Source organism: Leptonychotes weddellii, chromosome 4, assembly GCF_054177405.1.
Source record: "Leptonychotes weddellii isolate Sample4059 chromosome 4, ASM5417740v2, whole genome shotgun sequence".
NCBI lineage: Eukaryota > Metazoa > Chordata > Mammalia > Carnivora > Phocidae > Leptonychotes > Leptonychotes weddellii.
Window position 1 is genome coordinate 48,544,644 of NC_138372.1, and position 17,784 is coordinate 48,562,427.

Genomic DNA, 17,784 nt, shown 5'->3' on the forward strand with positions numbered 1-17,784 from the left:
TTATTAACTGGCTTATTTTTAAGTTAAAAACCACCAATGTATATCTGTTCCTTGTGAATTCGTGTGTTGGTTACTATTTCATTAGGAACTTTATGCAAATGTATATTAAGCCACATTTTTTTCTTTGTAAAAGGGAAATTTCCTCCTAGTGAAGCAAATTCCAAAAAGCTTAAAGGGCAAATACTGAGCCTTGAAAACCTGGTCAAAAACTACACAGTGCACCCTGAGACCATTTTCTAGAGGTGCACAGGTATTCTCCTGCAGTTTCTCTCTGTGGCCACAAGGTGGAGAGTGAGTTGTCCCCACCTCCCCCCTTCACCCCCCCCCCACCACCACCACATAGGGACCTAACATCCCTAACCATCAAGAGAGGTTTCTCAGGAACCATCAGCTAAATATGTAAGCAGAATACCAAAGAGCAACAGCCTAATCTTGACTCTTCTGTTCTTAATGAACACCTGGCCTCCTTTCTGAAGCCTACTTTTTGCTTGAGGTCATCTTTGCAAAGACTTTACTGTGTACACGTTTGGATAGTAAAGAAATCTTTCCTTTGAAAGTGTTTGCTGATACCCTTTGTGTTTTCAAAAGAGCTTCCCCCTCCATGAGTCAGACTGAGTCTGTCTTATTCATCACTGTTCCCAGCACTCAACAGAATTGCCTGGTGCTAAGTAAACACTCCATTTGTTAAGTGAGAGCATGTGTTTGGCTTTTTCCTCCTCCTCCGCAGCTTGCTATCCCTCCCTCCAGATTTTTATTAATTATTGAGATAAGAGGAAGCCTGAGTAACTTACAGAGGGGTTGAGCAATGTCCCCAGAGCAAGTGGTTCACTTTGGAAAAGCCTCTGCTAGGGGGGTTCCCATCAGAAAGCAAGAGCAGGAGAAATGGGGGTGCTCCTGAATTGCTTTGGGAACAGCTCTACCATCAGAACCACCCCGAGCCTATGACCAGCCAGGTTCAGGACATCCCTGGACTCTTAAGTTGGAAGCCCTGGGCAGGGCCCAGTGAATCCTGGAGTGTCTTCATTATTAGGTGAGCCTGCGGAATGTCACACCAGATAAAGCCACAGATAACTCAAAAAATTAATGCCATTGCTTTGGGAGCATAGTAATGTGATTTTTGAAAAATGAAGTGTCTGCTTTGTGTGAGGCATTGTGTGGAATATTAGGAGTACAGAAATAAGAATTTGTCAATGGACAAGACAGCCCTAAAGTTTATTATATAGTAAAAATCTAAGAGAGAGATGTGCACAGAATGCCATTTAAACTTACAGAAGGGGCATCCGACTGCATGTGGGCTGAAGGCTGGGGTTTGGGTTGCTTCCCAGAGAAGACCTTTAAAAACTGGAGCCTGAAGCACAATAGCCAGACGAGGGAGGGGGGGTGGGGTGAGCCAGGCAGAAGGCCTGTCACAAATGTGCAAATGAGTTAACAGTTACCATGGGCGCTTGTAAATGAGTAGAGATGGGAAGCCATTCAGGATATACTTGGAGGCAAGATAAAGACAGCCTAGCGTGAACGGCTGGCCAACAATAATCAACAAAGACACCGAGATTTTGCCGAAAGTGTATTTTCTCCTCAAGTCCCCTACGTGTGAAGCACATGGTAGCTTAAGCACACACAGCACTTTGTAGCTGGGGTTTCAGAGCCTGCTGTCCGGTCGTACGTTCCAGACCGAGCACTGCCCAAGCTGAGAAACTCATTGGGGCTCCTGATCCCGTACTCTTGAGGAAAGGCATCACTGTTTCCCCAGCTCCTGAACCTAGCCGCCCTCAACCTTGTCCAAGGATGTCAGCCCTCCTGGCATCTTCACCAGGCCATTTGGCCACCACATTCTGCCTACTCTGCACCCCAGTGGTCCCTTGAAGCCAGCTACATGTTCTTCTTAACACCGCTCCTGTCCCTTCAGGTCCTCGGCATCTCCTGGGCCAGCACTCCAGCCTCCTGTCCTCTGAGCCTTGAGCCCTCCTTCCTTCTGTCCAGCCTCCTCGTTGCCACAAGGGATCCTCTTCAAGCACCTTATGTCCTTGCCACCCTCCTACACCCCCTTGCCTGTTATCCTAAATCCCAGCTCCTAGCTCGACCAGCCTTCTTGATCTGGTCTGAGCCCGTGTGTCCAGCGGTGTCTCCTGCGTCTTTCTCCCCCATACCGAGCTTTTTTATCATCCCCCAAGCCCACCAGAGACTTTCAGGCTACTGTGTCTTTGTATTTGCTTATCTCCTGGCCTGCTCTACCTTTCCACCCCTCTCTTTACCTAATGAACACCTTCTCTCCCACGAGGCCTACCTTAAGTGTCCTCCTCAGGTATCCTCAGCCAAGGTAACCAGCTTTGGTATTCCTTTCGGTATGCCTCTGTTTTGTGTTTCCCCTTCTTGACTGTGGGCTTCTCAGGAGCTGGGGCCTCCCCTTTACCCCTTTTTCTGGCAAGCTCCCCCCGACCTGGCACAAAGAAGACACCCCGTGATGGTAGACCTGTATGTCAGTGAGCTCCTTCTCTTCGGCCCTGACTTCTCATGGCCGACACTCCTGCATTTCTGGCTAGACATCTCCACAGACTCTCAAATCAAGATGTCTGAAACAAAATTCATTGTCATTCCTGAGACTGGGGATCTCTGAGTCTTAGCATCCTGACTCCGAGTCACAGTCCCCTTTAACCACCTCTCAGCAGCCCCCCACAACCCCCTCACTTTTGATAGCTTACCAACTTCTCTTGTTTCTGCTCCTGAGATACTTTTAAATCTGTCCAGTCCCATACCCCTAGTTTTAATTCTTAGTCTCTCATCTGGACTGTCAAAATAACCTCTTAACTGTCCCCCCCCTTCCTTTTTATTCATTAAAAAAGCTGCCATCAGAACTCTCTTTGAGGGGCGCCTGGGTGGCTCAGTCGTTAAGCGTCTGCCTTCAGCTCAGGTCATGATCTCGGGGTCCTGGGATCGAGCCCCGCATCGGGATCCCTGCTCCGCGGGAAGCCTGCTTCTCCCTCTCCCACTCCCCCTGCTTGTGTTTCCTCTCTCGCTTTGTCTCTCTCTGTCAAATAAATAAATCTTAAAAAAAAAAAAAAAAAAAGAACTCTCTTTGAAACACAGAAACTGTCATGCTTTTTTTTAGTCTGCTCAAAATGTTCTACTGTTTCTCCATTTTCTCTGCTTCGCCATGGCCTTTATAATCTGACTGTAACTCCCTTTTCCACCTCCCTCCTGCTGCGTTCTCCAGCTACCTACTAGCACCCACCCTAGCCATGTGGTGCAGGAACGGCCTTGGGGTGCCACACCCCTGTGGCCTGCCCCTCTGTCCCCTTGTTCCTATCCACCTACCAAACTCCTGCACATCCTTTAAAGCCCAACTAAAATAGGAGTTTTTCTGTGAACCTTTCTCATTCTTCAGCCGGAATTAGTTTATTCCATGTTCTAGATTTCAGTTCTACCTCAACTATAGCTCTTACCATTGTCCGCAGTAGAATAAACCTAGCTTCACGAATATGTGTCTCCTGTTCGGTTGTGAAATCCTCAAGGAAAAGAGACATCTCTTATTCATGTTTCATCGCCTCCTTCTGTGGCCCCGTAATGGTCTTCTATCAATGAATAATTGAACAGATCCGTGCTTGTATTGGCTTGATTTCTCAAGCACTAGCTTTTAAGCTCCTTACACAGGGACCAGGTTTTCACCTTGCCTAACACAGTATCTCATACATAGTAGGTGCACAATAAATGTTTGTTGAGTTGGACTGGCTTAAATAATTCTGTCATTTGAGAAATGTTTCACTGAGGACAGAGAACTGCCTTTCTCATTTTTGCACAGAGCATACATTTTCAACCACAAACTATTCCGGCTTGGCTGTGTGCAAGCACATCAATTTCGCAGCCACAAATGTGACTAGCGCTACCCATGGGTGAGTGCTGATTGATGATAACCGTAGATGCAGTGGAAATATTAATGAGCTGTCACTTCTCAAAATTTTTAAAGGGGATTTTTGCAATATTTAAAAACATGCCAGGGTTCTTGGAATGGAATCCTTTGATCAGCAAGGCCATTTTCTTTTGAAACATGTATTACTTAGAATACCGAAAGAAATTAATCTTTAAATACAGTGAGCCAGCTTACACAGAGAATAGTTGATTCCTTTGCTGGTTGCTAGGGGTATATGTGGGGTTAGTATTTCATGGGGTGGAACTTTGGGCAAGTTCATTAACCTCTCTGATCGTCATCTCCCTCGCCTGTAAAAATAGATGTTAAACCACATGCCCTATTGGGGTGTGGGGGCCCCAGGACACTGGCACCTGCCGCAGAGCAGGTGTGTGGCTGATAGTAGCCGTTGTTTTTGTTCTCACTGTGTTGTGACGTCACATTCAGGCCTGTCCAAGCCCCGATTCCCCCTCCAACCCCCAAGTCCATCCGAGTCCCATTACTTTTTTTTCTTCTGAAGCTGCCCTTTTTTTTTTTTCCTTTCTTTAAAATAAAATTAACAGTCCTAATCCTGATCTCCAGGAAAAGTGGAGGTGGATAGCTGCCAAATGTCAATGGTAGTTATCTATGGATCAGAGGAGAATGTGCGGTGATTTTAGGGTTTTTTTTGTTGATTTGGGGATTTGGGAAAAGGCTGCTTGTATATATATATATTTTTTTTCCTTATCTGTGCTCTCTCAGGTGTCTAAAACGGTTGTGGGGCACCTGGTGGCTCAGTTGGTTAAGCAACTGCCTTCGGCTCAGGTCATGATCCCGGAGTCCCTGGATCAAGTCCCGCATCGGGCTCCCTGCTCGGCAGGGAGTCTGCTTCTCCCTCTGACCCTCCTCCCTCTCATGCTCTCTGTCTCTCATTCTCTCTCTCTCAAAAAAAAAAAAAAAAAAAAAATCTTTAAAACGGTTGTGGTTTTACCGTGTAACTGTGGAAAAAGAACGGCTAACAAAAGATGCCTTTGGAAATAAGTCACTTGCCCGTCTGCTGGCAGCCTGCACACGCTGGCCGCCGGGGAACACACAGATAGGAACATGGCCCGGTGCCCTAGACATCTGAAGCCCCGGCTTCCTGCGTCTGGAAGCTCTCAGCTGCCTGTTCTGTTCCTTTTCTAGGTTACAGTACCATGAGCCCGCAGGAGGACAGTGAAAATCCCCCGTGCAACAATGACCCCCTGTCAGCGGGGGTCGACGTGGGAAACCACGATGAGGACTTGGATCTGGACGCGCCGCCCCAGACCGCCGCCCTCCTAAGTCACAAATTCCACCACCCGCGCCCCCACCACCCCGCGCTGCACCACAGCCACCACCTACAGGCGGCCGTGACGGTACACACTGTTGACGCGGAATGCTAACGCTCCCCTCCCCCCCGCCGGAAGACGGGACCTGGGAGGCACAGAATGTTCTGGAGGGGAAGAAGAGCCAGCGTCAGAGACTCGGCCGCAAGAGACCCCTCGCGCGCGCACGTGTGTGTGTGTGTGTGTGTGTGTGCGCACGCGCGCCCCCGTGCTTCGTCCCGAGTGACTGAACTCCTTTCCTGCCCGTTCACCTGTTTCAAGAGGAGAGACAACACCAGACTCACACTCGTGAAAATGCAAGGCCGGCTCCGAAACGGAGGGGAAGGAAGCCTGATTAATGAACCTGCCATCGTGCTAAGGGAATGGAACAGAAGGCAAACCTCCAAACAGAGAGACGAAACCTCTAAATGAAACACGGGGAACCTTCGTTAAGCTGAGCCAGAGGAATGTTCCAAGCAGCCAGAAACATTCGGCTCTCCTTAACTGGAAGCGAGAGAAATGTGCCCGGCCGGAGACCGAGCGTGCGGCACATCCAGGGAGAAACGTGTGCTTCGAAGATGTCGCTTGGTTGCGTAGCGGTACCTAGATACCGCAGTCGCTCTCTGGAACTCCTGTCGCGCTCCAAATGATGCATCTCAAAATTTCTAAGTAAAGGATTATTTTTCTACTATTTATTGAACTTTCAAACATTCTCAGACTTTGGGGGAAAGAAAAGGAGACACATGAGAAATTTTCAGCAGTTATCCCTAGCTGTTTTGTGTGTGATGAAGTGGTTCTTTGAACTAATGAGTTCTGTTATTTAACGGATACCATCCCACCGCCCCAGTCCACAAAATGGGAAAATGAAGAAATCTTTCTCTCTGACCTGTTTACATACATTTCCTTTAGAACATCGTTTTTTGGAAACACATCTTTATTTGCAATGCAGTATTCTTTCTCTGTGTTTGACAGAGGTGGGGAGGACAGAGGAATCCAAAATGTTTTTAAAGAAATTTTAATGTTTCTTTTTAACTCCTTTCCACTCCCCGTACAATGCTTTTCTTAGATTTCCACGAAACCTAATGTTACAACCCCGGCCTGTCAGCTAAGGAGGGATGAATTTCTTCTCCTTGTGTTAGAGACTATAAATTTTTAAATGTCCCATTTTGATTGTGAGAATAGTGACTATATAAAGGAAGATGTTTTTAAGATTCACGATTGGTTCTTAATTCAAGATTTCTTCTGATATCCTAGTTCAAAGCTGCTGCCAGTTATCCAAGAAGTTACCCACCAAACTGCTTTGTGATGTATACAGAGATAAATAAAATCTGGCTAATATAACATGGGGCATTGTAATTTTAAAGTAGTGTTCTAATTACAGTGATGTATTTTAGATTCACATTTTGTGATTCAAATATGTTATAAAGGCATTCTTGCACCGTGTGTGTGGTAAATCTCCGCTTATATGTAGTTGGAAAAAAATTCACTGAATAATGTTTTAATGATAGGGTATTAACGATATAATGTAAAAAACAATTGGTCCTTCAGCCGTACAGAAAGTAAACTATATGCGTGCTATCAGGAAACCCCTTCATACTGTGTATAAATTTGCAGTCTAGTGAAATAAAATGTATGAACGGACAGTTTTAGTGTTTAATAGTGATTTGTTAATGTCCCCCTTCTTGTGCCTCAAGGCAAATTACATTCACTTTGTAACCTAGCAGATCAGTCACCAAACTGAAAGTAGGCCTCCCCTCGATGCTGCTGTCAACTTGAGGGGTTTCTGGACATTTCGAATATGCAAAAAATTTAAGAAAATAATGGGATAAAATTAAAAGCAAATGTTAAAAAATGTGTGGAACATGGTCCCTCCCCCCCCCCCCTTGCTGAGCATCTACATTCATGTCAATAATAACGAAATGGTTGTTCTCGAATTGCTGGAGAGAATGGGTGACTTTCCTGTCTTTCCAGAAAATTAAATCTCTCCATGGGATACCAGTTTGTTTCCTGAGGTTGAAAACCTTTGCGTGATGGCACTAGCTTCTGGATGGGGGAGAACTTGGGGTTTTCAAGAAAAGAATCACAAAACATAGAGCTTAATAAAATATGTTAGAGCCTACTCACATGTAAGAACAGAAATGCATCTTGTGTCTTTTGTGATAAATATCTCCCCTATCCTAAACTTCAGGGGAAAGTAATTGAATGCTTCTACCTGAAAAGAAAACAGAACTGTGTTTGACAGGCCCTCGAGAACATGGCACACAGATTTGCAAGGTTTTATCTTTCGAAGTTCCCTTTCGTCTACTCCCCCCAAGTGTTTTGTTTTGTTTTTTTAAGATTTTATTTATTTGACAGACAGCGAGAGAGGGAACACAAGCAGGGGGAGTGGGAGAGGGAGAAGCAGGCCTCCCGCGGAGCAGGGAGCCCGATGTGGGGCTCGATCCCAGGACCCTGGGATCATGACCTGAGCCGAAGGCAGACGCTTAACGACTGAGCCACCCAGGCGCCCCCCAAGTGTTGTTTCAAAGTTTGTTGTTCATGTTCTTGCTTTAAAGGACAATTTCATGTTTGGAAATTTCTATTACGGTGACCTATATTGGTGGCTCTTGCCCCCCAAGATAACGTTGCTTGTTAAACACGAGTCACCCCTGGAATCCTGGAGGGAGGTCCCAGCAATGCCTTCTGGTTCACTAAGGCCCTCTTAATGCCTATAATGCTCATATCAACGTTGACAAGTTTCAACAGCTAAGGGTGCTCCAGGTCACTTGATAAGCTAGAAAAGGGGAATTCCTCTTTGTGGCCCAAACAGGGTTCAGACCCACCTAGCCTCTTTCAAGTACGCGCTCATCTGCTTTTCTGACACATTTATTTTAGACATTTTGGAAAGTGCGGTTTTTCTTCCTCTGCCTCTTGATTTAATTTGAATGCTCAACTAAGCCTTATTAATATTTTCATTTGAAAAATGTCAGGGACGCCTGGGTGGTTCAGTCGGTTAAGCGTCCGCCTTCGGCTCATGATCCCGGGGTCTTAGGATGGAGTCCCGCATCCGGCTCCCTGCTTAGCAGGGAGCCTGCTTCTCCCTCTGCCTGCTCCCCCTGCTTGTGCTCGCTCTCTCTGACAAATAAATAAAATCTTTTTTAAAAGATGTCAGATTTACTCAGGTTTATTCTGCATGTCAGAGTGATATGTGGAAAGAAATCCTGGAAGATCACTTAAGCTCATTTCCCTGCGGTGAAGGACTGCTCTAATGATTACTCTTTCAAGAAAAAAAAATATATATATCTGGTAGAATAATCAAAATGGATCAGCCCAGTCTTATCTGTGCCATCTTTGGTCTGTTTCTGAAGAGAGGAGTGGTGATTTTCCTGGCTGAAATACAATGCCATATTCAGAATTTTTTCTGACTTTTCAGTAAAGAATATTAAGTTGGAAGATCTATTTCTATGGCTGTGATAAGATGCTCTGTTTAATAGCTAAGGTGTGCTTATCAATATATATAGATCTATAGACATCTGAAATTGTTTAGGCTTTCCTCCAACCTCCCTCATTGTCCTACGTGGCTAATTAGGGCCTCTTCCCCCCTCCCTTTATTTCAGTGTTTCCTAACCTTTTTAAAAATTAATTACTGCCCCCATCCTTAGGAGAAAATTTTGATTAAATTCACCCTTACAAGAAGTTAAATACTAGCAGATAAGGTTTTGTTGGATGGGAAGGAGCTTTGGAGGGCTACAAACCATTGTAATAATTTCTTCCTCCCCCAAGAATCCATTTCTTGATGTGATCTATATCTTTGTGCTTTGTGTGTGGGGGGGGGGGTTTATTTTCTCCCCAGCTTTATTGAGGTTTAACTGACAAAAAATTGTAAGATATTGGGGCACCTGGGTGGCTCAGTCAGTTAAACGTCCAACTCTTGGTTTCTGCTCAGGTCATGATCTCCAGGTCAGGCTCTGTGCTCAGCACATAGTCTGCTTGAGATTCTTTCCACCACCTCCTCCCTCCCCCTGTCTCTCTCTCTCTCCCAAATAAAATCATTAAAATTGTTAAGATATTTAAAATCTACATCATGGTGATTTGATATATGTATTCATTGTGAAAAGATTTCCCCCATTAACACTTTCTTCATTGATTTATTTTTGGTGAGAACATTGAAGTTCTCTCTTCTACTCTTAGCAGATTTCAATTACACAATACAGTGTTGTCAACTATAGTCACCATGTTTTACATTAGATCCTCAGACTTTTTTCATCTTAGAGTGAAAGTTCGTACCCTTTTACCAACCTCTCCTTATTTCTCCTGCCCCTGTAGCCCCTGGCAGCCACTTTTCTACTCTGTTTCTAGTAGAAAAAAAAGAAAAAAAAAAGTATTCTATGTATAAGTGATACCATGCAGTATTTATATTTCCTTGGCTTATTTCACTTAAGCATAATGTCCTTAGGGCCCCTCCATGTTGTCACAAATGGTAGGATCTCCTTCTCATGGCTGAATGTTCATGCTTTTTGACCTACTTTACGTTAAGAGAAATATCTGCTCCTCTCACCTCCGCAAATCTCAATTTAAATACAACTTCTTTCATGACCAGGTTCCTTAACCCTACTTACCACTCCTGCGCCTGATAAAAAGTGAGCTCTGCCTGTTCAAATCTTCTAAAGCTCCTCTCCACCAGTCATGAGCTTCTGGTTAGTCTTGGCTTGGATGTTAGCTGCGTTTTTGTATGAACTTTTTTATAGCCTCAAACTAGACCCTAGCTTCCTAAGAGCAAGGACTATTATTGTTCTTTGTCGTGCTCATGGCACCATACCCTGTACTTTGCAGGGAGGGCCTTCGGTGTTGAAAAGATTAAATGTCTAGAGTGTCAACTGCAGCCATAATTACAGTTGGCCCTTGAAAATCACAGAGGTGAGGGGCCCCGACTCCTCACACAGTCATTAGACTCCCCCAAAACTTAACTTTTTCTTTAAAGATTTTATTTATTTGAGAGCGAGAACAAGAGAGAGCACTAGTGGAGGGAGATGGAGAAGCAGACTTGCCATGGAGCAGGGAGCCCGGTGTGGAGCTTGATCCCAGGAGCCTGAGATCATGACCTGAGCCGAAGGCAGACGCTTAACCAACTGAGCCACCCAGGCGCCCCAGAACTTAAGTCTTAATAGCATATTGTTGACCAGAAGCCTCACCAATAATGTAAACAATTGATTAACACATATTTTGTATATTTATCACATACCCTGTTATTACAATAAAGTAAGCTAGAGAAAAAATATTAAGAAAATCATGAGAAAATAACATTTACAGTACTGTACTTTATCAAAAAAAAATATGTAGGGGCACCTGGGTGGCTCAGTCGTTGGGCATCTGCCTTCGGCTCAGGTCATGATCCCAGGGTCCTGGGATCGAGCCCCGCATCGGGCTCCCTGCTCCATGGGAAGCCTGCTTCTCCCTCTCCCACTCCCCCTGCTTGTGTTCCCTCTCTCACTGTGTCTCTCTCTGTCAAATAAATAAATAAAATATTTAAAAATATATATATAAGTGGACCCATGCAGTTCAAACCAGTGTTCAAGGGTTGACTGTAATTAGTTACAACGGATATTATACTATTTAAAGTAGTAGTTGAAGTAAATTTATTTCTCCAAAATAAGTATTTGCTTAAACAATTAGTACATTTTTAATTAAGGTTTCTCATGATGAGAAATTTCAAGATCTACTCTCCTAGCTACTTCCAAATATACAATACAATATTATTAACTATAGTCACCACACAGTACATTATATTCCCATGACTTATAACTGGAAATTTGTGCCCTTCGACCACCTTCAATTTGCCCACCGTGCCACCCTCCTCAGACTCAGACAACCACCAGTCTCTTCTCTATAACTGTGAACTTTGTTTTGGTTTTTTGTGCAACAGTTTTTAGTACATTGCGCTAACAAGTAGTACAATGTCCCATGTTTAGCAGTTGTTTAATGTTCTCTCTGATATAAAAATCAACTTCCTGAGACAGTTTTGGTATATATGCCTTTAAAATTCTGCCTAAATTTTAATAGTTTGTGTGACGTGTACCTACATCTAAGTGCAAAAATAATTCCTGTCGTGTAATTTAAATGTATAGTTATCCAATACAGTTTTAAATGGCATTGATTTTGAAGGAGTCACGTTAATATGGAAGTGCTTCAAATCTTCTCCTCAGACTTCTTGCGTTTGTTTCACACTACTCTCGTTCTATTTCTGGGTGCTGCTTGATTAAAGTGTTTTATGTAACAATATACCCACCAGGATTACTGCCTTAGTTCCTACTTCGGTCTAGTGCTTTTGGAAAAAGAAAATTACATAACAAGAAGCTTGGCTCCCCTGCAAAATTATGTCCCTGACTTTCAAGCCTCCTTGGCAATCCTTTGTCCAGACCCAGTTTATTCTCTAGTACATTCTCCTCCAGTTCTGTTCCAGAACGTCTCCTCATCCCCCTGCCCTGCGCTCTGCCCTGCCACAGCCTCTCTACAGCTGCCTTCATTCTGCGCTGACATTTGGGTAGAAATCCCACAACTTTTACACCTTCCACGTCAAAATGGCTCTCAGACGTCACCCTCTCTGTTCTCAGAGGAAGGAATGTTCCAACTCCTTCCCGGATTTGCAAGCCCAACTTGCATCACAAATGCACATCCTCAGCTCCACTTGCCCAGTCGGTGTTCCTGAAATACGCCCTCATCCCCTCACCTACAAGTATAAAGCTTCCTTCACCTTGCTCTGCCCTCCGAGGACGGCGAGATGCTCCCACCCGCCTCTCTGGGCCACAGTCACCAAGTTGCAGTGTTCCCCCAAGCCCTGGCCCGCCTCTCCTGCTGAGCCCCGGATGCAAACCCCACTCCCCCGCACCGCCCCACCTCCCACCCACCGCGGGCTCCTTCTTTGCTGGGACTTCAGCCAGAAGCTACAGAGGCACCCTCCGCCCAAGGCTGCGTTGAGCCTCCATGCGCCATCTCTTTTTTCCCCAAACCTCGATCCCCTGTCCAGTTGCCTGTGAGATGTGCCCCGTGGGTGCTTCGCAGGCAGTCGCAACAACGGGCATCCCACCAGCCCTGCCCTGCTCCCAGTTGCTGTCCTTTCTCACCTGGGCGACCACAGCGGCTTCCCCGCTCTTCTCCCTGCTCCCTTCTGCCCCATCCAGTTCACTCTCGAGGCCGACGTCCACCTAATCTTGGTTTCCAGGGAAATTCCATGTACCATAAAATTAGCCATTTTGAAGTATACAATTCAGTGGCATTTGGCGCACTCAAAATGTTATGCAACCATCACTTCCATCTAGTTCCGACGTATTTTTGCCACCGCAGAGGGAAACCTTTTACCCATGAAGCAGTCACTCCCCATTCCCCCTTTTCCTTTGCCCTTAGAACCACCGATCGACTTTCTGTAGATTTCTGTGGATTTACCTAATCTGGACATTTCTTTTTTTTTTTTTTAAGATTTTATTTATTTGAGAGAGAGAATGCACACAGAGAGAAAGGCAGAGGGAGAAGCCCAGACTCCCCACTAAGCAGAGAGCGGCGACATGGGGCTTGATTCCAGGACCCTGAGATCAGGCTCCAAGCTGAAGGCAGAGGCATAATGGACTGAGCCACCCAGGTGCCCCTAAGCTGGACATTCCATATAAATAAATAGGTGACCTTGTGTGCCTGGCTTCTTAGCATAATGCTTTCGAGGTTCTTCCATAATGTAGCATGTATCCGTATGTGATCCCTTGTGGCTGAGTACTATTCCATTATAGCGATATACCACCTTTTGTTTATCCATTCATCATTTGTTGGAGGTTTGGGGTTTTTCCACCTTTTGACAATTGCATATAGCACTGCTTTGAGTGTTTGTATATGAGTGCTTGTTTGAATACTAATTTTTAAAACTTTGGGATAAATCCCTAGGAGTTGGATTGCATGGTCACGTGGTGATTCTATGTTAAACATTCTGAAGAACTGCCAGACTGTTTTCTAGAGTGGCTGTGCCGTTTTACATTCCCACCAGCAATGTACAAGAGTTCCAATTTCTCTGCTTCCTTGCCAACACTTATTTTCCTTTTTCAAAAAAAAAAAAAATTATAGTCATCCCAGTGGGTCTGAAGTATTATCTCATTGTAGCAGAGCAATCTTATTTTTAATGTAAAATTAAAACCTGCTACTTGCTTAACCCAATTTCACCTTCTCCCATTGCCCCACTCTCCTTCTGCCCTTAGGTATTATGCCTACCCCCAGTCTCTTCATTCCCGCTGTCTTCTCTTCAGTTCTCCAATACGCCTTGCCTTGCCGGAGTCCACCTCAGGGACCGTCCCTGCTCTGCTCACTCTGCCCGGAACCCTTCCTCTCGCAGCCCACCCCTCCCAGCCCCACCGCTGCCCTGGGTGACTCCTCTTTCTCCTCCAGATCTCAGCCTCAAGGCCACGTCCTCCGAGACTACCCACCGGCATTTAGCTTCCACGGTTGCGGGGAAAATGTGATTCAAGCCCAAAACTGGCTCGGGCTGCTTCTGCCTGCTAACAGAGAGGGTGGCGTGATCCTTCCTGGGAAAACCCATCTTTATACAGGTCCTACACTGACAGATGAACAACTCTGAGTCCCCTGCCAGGTTTGCTGCGCCGCGAAAGGATGAGACTCTTCATCCTGTGAAATCGATCTGCGTCAGAAGCTGGGGTAGAGGGTGCTTCTGAAGGGGCTTGGAAAGCAAGAAGCCGGGGACACGTGGGGAGTCTTGAGGCCAGAGGAAGACACCAGACATTAAAGGCCCGGCACCCACAGGGAAACGTGACCAGGGAGAGCAGCGCCGGGCGCCAGGTGGCAAGGAGGCTAAGGGAGCGGCGGATGTGGGTTTGTCTGGCTGTTCCGCGTGCACCTGCACTTCCCCTGGCCTTCACTGAAGACGCATGGACATGAGCCCTGAGTGAGTGACTTCAGAGGAAATCAAGGGGAATGAACCAAGGGCGATGGGCCAGGAATGGAAGACTGCAGTGCTGCAGAGTAAGAGGCCAGTGACGCAGCTCAGCGAACGAAAGAAACCCCAGGGCTGGAGGCCGCAGAAGCTCTGGAATCCACCAGCGTCTTGGGAAGGCACTGCATTAACTACAGGGCGCGGGATAAAAGCTCCAAGCCACTTTTATTTCAATCCCCAGAACAGTTGGGGCTCAGCCACATGTGGGTATTTCACAGCAGCTCGTGTGACACGTCTCCTCCTTTACTGTCGTCACACAGAGTTATTTGTTTTATGTCTGCCTTCCCACCAGGCTAAGCGTGGAGCAGTCGGGGGTGTCTGTCTGTCTGCCTGCTGCATCCCGGTGCCCCTCTCGAGCAGACACATAAAGATATTTGCTGAGTGAATAAACTTATTTCTAACCAGAATTTGAGGTGGGTTAGGAAAGGAATAAAAGATACTAAAATGGGGTAATTTCATGTTTTTTATTTCTCGCCCCTTCCCTGGAAATAGAGCGAAAAAGATAATTGGAAAATCCAGATGTCTAAAATTATAGGAATACGTTTCTTTGCTAAAAGATTGGAAGAGGTTGGAATTGCCTTATCAGAATGTCCCAGGGGCGCCTGGGTGGCTCAGATGGTTAAGCGTCTGCTTTTGGCTCAGGTCATGATCCCAGGGTCCTGGGATCAAGTCCCGCATCAGGCTCCCTGCTCAGCAGGGAGCCTGCTTCTCCCTCTGCCTCTGCCTCTGCCTCTCTCTCTCTCTCTCTCTCTCTCTCTCTCCCTCTCCCTGTCTCTCATGAATAAATAAATAAAATCTTTAAAAAAAAAAAGAAAGAATGTCCCATAAGCACATCAAAAGCAACCTGCCAACTATAAAAATATCAGAAGGAAGTAAAACCTTGTGTTCATGACCTTGGCATAAGGAAGACTTTCTTAGACAAGGCCCACTGAAAAAGCGAAAGTCCTAACTCAGAGGTTGGTATAATTTTAAAATCTCTGTACTATAAAAGTAACCAAAAAAAAAAAAAAACCTTAATTGCTAAAATAGAACAAAGGCTTGGAACTGACAGTAATATGTATTAAAACTAATGTATTAATAAGAACGAATAATCTATGGGGCGCCTGAGTGGCTCAGTCGGTTAAGCGGCTGCCTTCAGCTCGGGTCATGATCCCAGGGTCCTGGGATCGAGCCCCGCATCGGGCTCCCTGCTCGGCGGAGAGCCTGCTTCTCCTTCTCCCTCTGTCTGCCGCTCTGCCTACTTGTGCTCTCTCTCTATCTCTGTTAAATAAATAAATAAAAATCTTTAAATAAAAAAAAAAAAAAACGAATAATCTAATTAAACTATGAAGCAAAGAAGAAATTACCCAATACAAACTTAAGCCAGTTCCTCTTCAGCAAAAAGAAGATACAAATAGCCAGTAATCATAGGAAGAAATGTTCAGTGTTTCTAGAATTAATAAAATACAAATTAAAATGAGGTTAAAGTTTTTCACCCATAAATTGCAAAACTTTCAAAGTTGTATAACACTCTAAGCATTGGTGGGAGCATGTACATTGGGATAGCTACTTTGGCAAATCTACTGACATTTAAATGCACACACCCTCTGATTTCACTTCCCCACATGTATCCTATAGAAACACATGTGCACAAGGAAACATGACAAATATGTTTACAGAAGTATTTGTTGAAATGGAAAGAATTGGAAAACATCTCACTAATGACTCAAGAGTGGAATATGTGTATTATGAAATACTATGCAGTTGTTTTTAAAAACAAGGTGGATCTCTGTGCATGAACAGGGTTGTATCGACAAGACATATTGTTGAATGAAGAAAGCAAGTTGCCGAGACGTACATATAATGTTATACCTGCTCTTTACAAAACACTACAGGGGGCACCTGGGTGGCTCAGTCGTTAGGCATCTGCCTTCAGCTCAGGTCACAATCCCAGGGTCCTGGGATCGAGTCCAGCATTGAGCTCCTTGCTCAGCCGAGAGTCTGCTTCTCTCTCTGCCTCTGCTGCACTCCCTGCTCATGCTCGCTCTCTCTCTCAAATAAATTTTAAAAAATATATTTAAAAAACACAACAGATTCCAACAAATTATCTCCAGGTGGAGGGAGAAAGGCGTGACATTGACCAAAGGACATTAGACTTCTTATGTATAACATTCCAAATTTTTGCAAGGAAAATGTAACTGCATACTGCTTGTATTTTACAGTAATTTGAAATTAAATGCATAACAGGAAGACACTCCAGGGCAATAAGAAGAGAGGAACTAGTGATATACTAAGCAGAAGAAGCCAGACACTAAAGAGTGCTTTCCAAGTAAATCCACGGAGATGAAGTTGTGCATGGATGAAATCCATGAAGATGAAGAACAAGCAAAACTATTCTATAGTGGGAACAAAAACCAAAGCTGTGGTTCTTCTGAGCGTGGTGGAGACAAACCAGTGAGGGGCGCTAGGGTGATGGAAAGATGGGGCTCCTGTGGATGAATCCATTGTGAAAATTGGACAGTTGGGATCAGTGCATTTCAATGTCTGTAAGTTGACCTCAAGAAATGAAATGAATAAAGTTGTCTAGATTTGTGTCTGTCATGATACAATGTTTGAAATTTTCATTTTGTCCCAAGTTAACCTGGTGCATTCTTCCTTGAAACACACTCATCCTCGCTTTCCCATCTCTGCCATCCTCCCCTTGGTGACGTCACCAAAGCCCAGCTCACACTCCGCAAGAGGATGGCCAGGTGACTCTGGCCACACAGCACGATTTGAGGAGGAGGGGAGTGTGTCCCATTTGTTAAATGTGGCTGGTGGGCAGGTGTTTTATTTGTGGGGAATGTGTGTTGTGAGTACAGCGTGGCCAGCCCCACGAAGGGGACAGCGGAGGGGAATCGTGAGTCATCTACTGTGCTACCTGATCAGTATGTTTCGTGTTCAGGAGTCGGTTTACAGAGATGGGAAGCAGAATAGATGCATAGGAAAAGGATACCAGTTCAGCTTTTTAATTATGGAAAAGTTGGAAAGGGGAAAGAAACAAAGCAAATGGGCATGTGCTCTTGAGAGAAAAATGTGACCTGAGAGTGGTTGTTCTCTGCTGGCCTCCAAAGGGCCTTCTCTTCAATCTTACAGGGAGGGGCACCCATATTTTGAATTTCAGCAAAGATGGGAGCTAGGCTGGAAAGGGGGGTGGGGCTGGTGACTGGTATTCCTAACAAGGAAGACGTACTTCCCACCAAATGAATGAAGGGAAGATTTAAAAGGTTAAATACTTGGGGGTTGTGATGAGAATTTAATGAATGATTGCACTGGGAAAAATACCTGGCGTTAACTAGCAGGCATAAATGTTATCTAGAAGGAATGGCAGCAGCTACAGCAGTAATAACATGAAACAAACTGAAATTCAGACTATTTTGGCTTTTTGCGAATATGTCTTAGTTAATTTTAGTTTTAAGAACTTCACCCTATCTCAGTTGGAAGAAAAAGCGAAGAGAGAAAATAGAACATTTTTACAAGTTGGTCCAGATTGATAGGGGATGTGGTAGTTTCCTCCTTTGGGTTAGAGATGGAGGGTGTGGCCAGCCCGGAGACTCAACCAGTCCCTGATGTGGGGG

The 17,784-nt window shown here is 45.0% G+C and overlaps 1 protein-coding gene across 3 annotated transcripts in view; it reads left to right on the forward strand.

Moving 5' to 3' along the window:
- Nucleotides 1-6,869, forward strand: part of CACHD1 (cache domain containing 1) — a 205,537-nt gene extending 198,668 nt beyond the window's left edge. For all 3 annotated transcript variants that reach the window (XM_081818551.1, XM_081818552.1, XM_081818553.1), the window contains one exon: nucleotides 5,066-6,869. In XM_081818551.1, coding sequence (XP_081674677.1) covers nucleotides 5,066-5,304 — 239 coding nt within the window. In that variant the 3' untranslated portion in view covers nucleotides 5,305-6,869. The remainder of the gene's footprint in view (nucleotides 1-5,065) is intronic.
- Nucleotides 6,870-17,784: the final 10,915 nt, after the last annotated feature.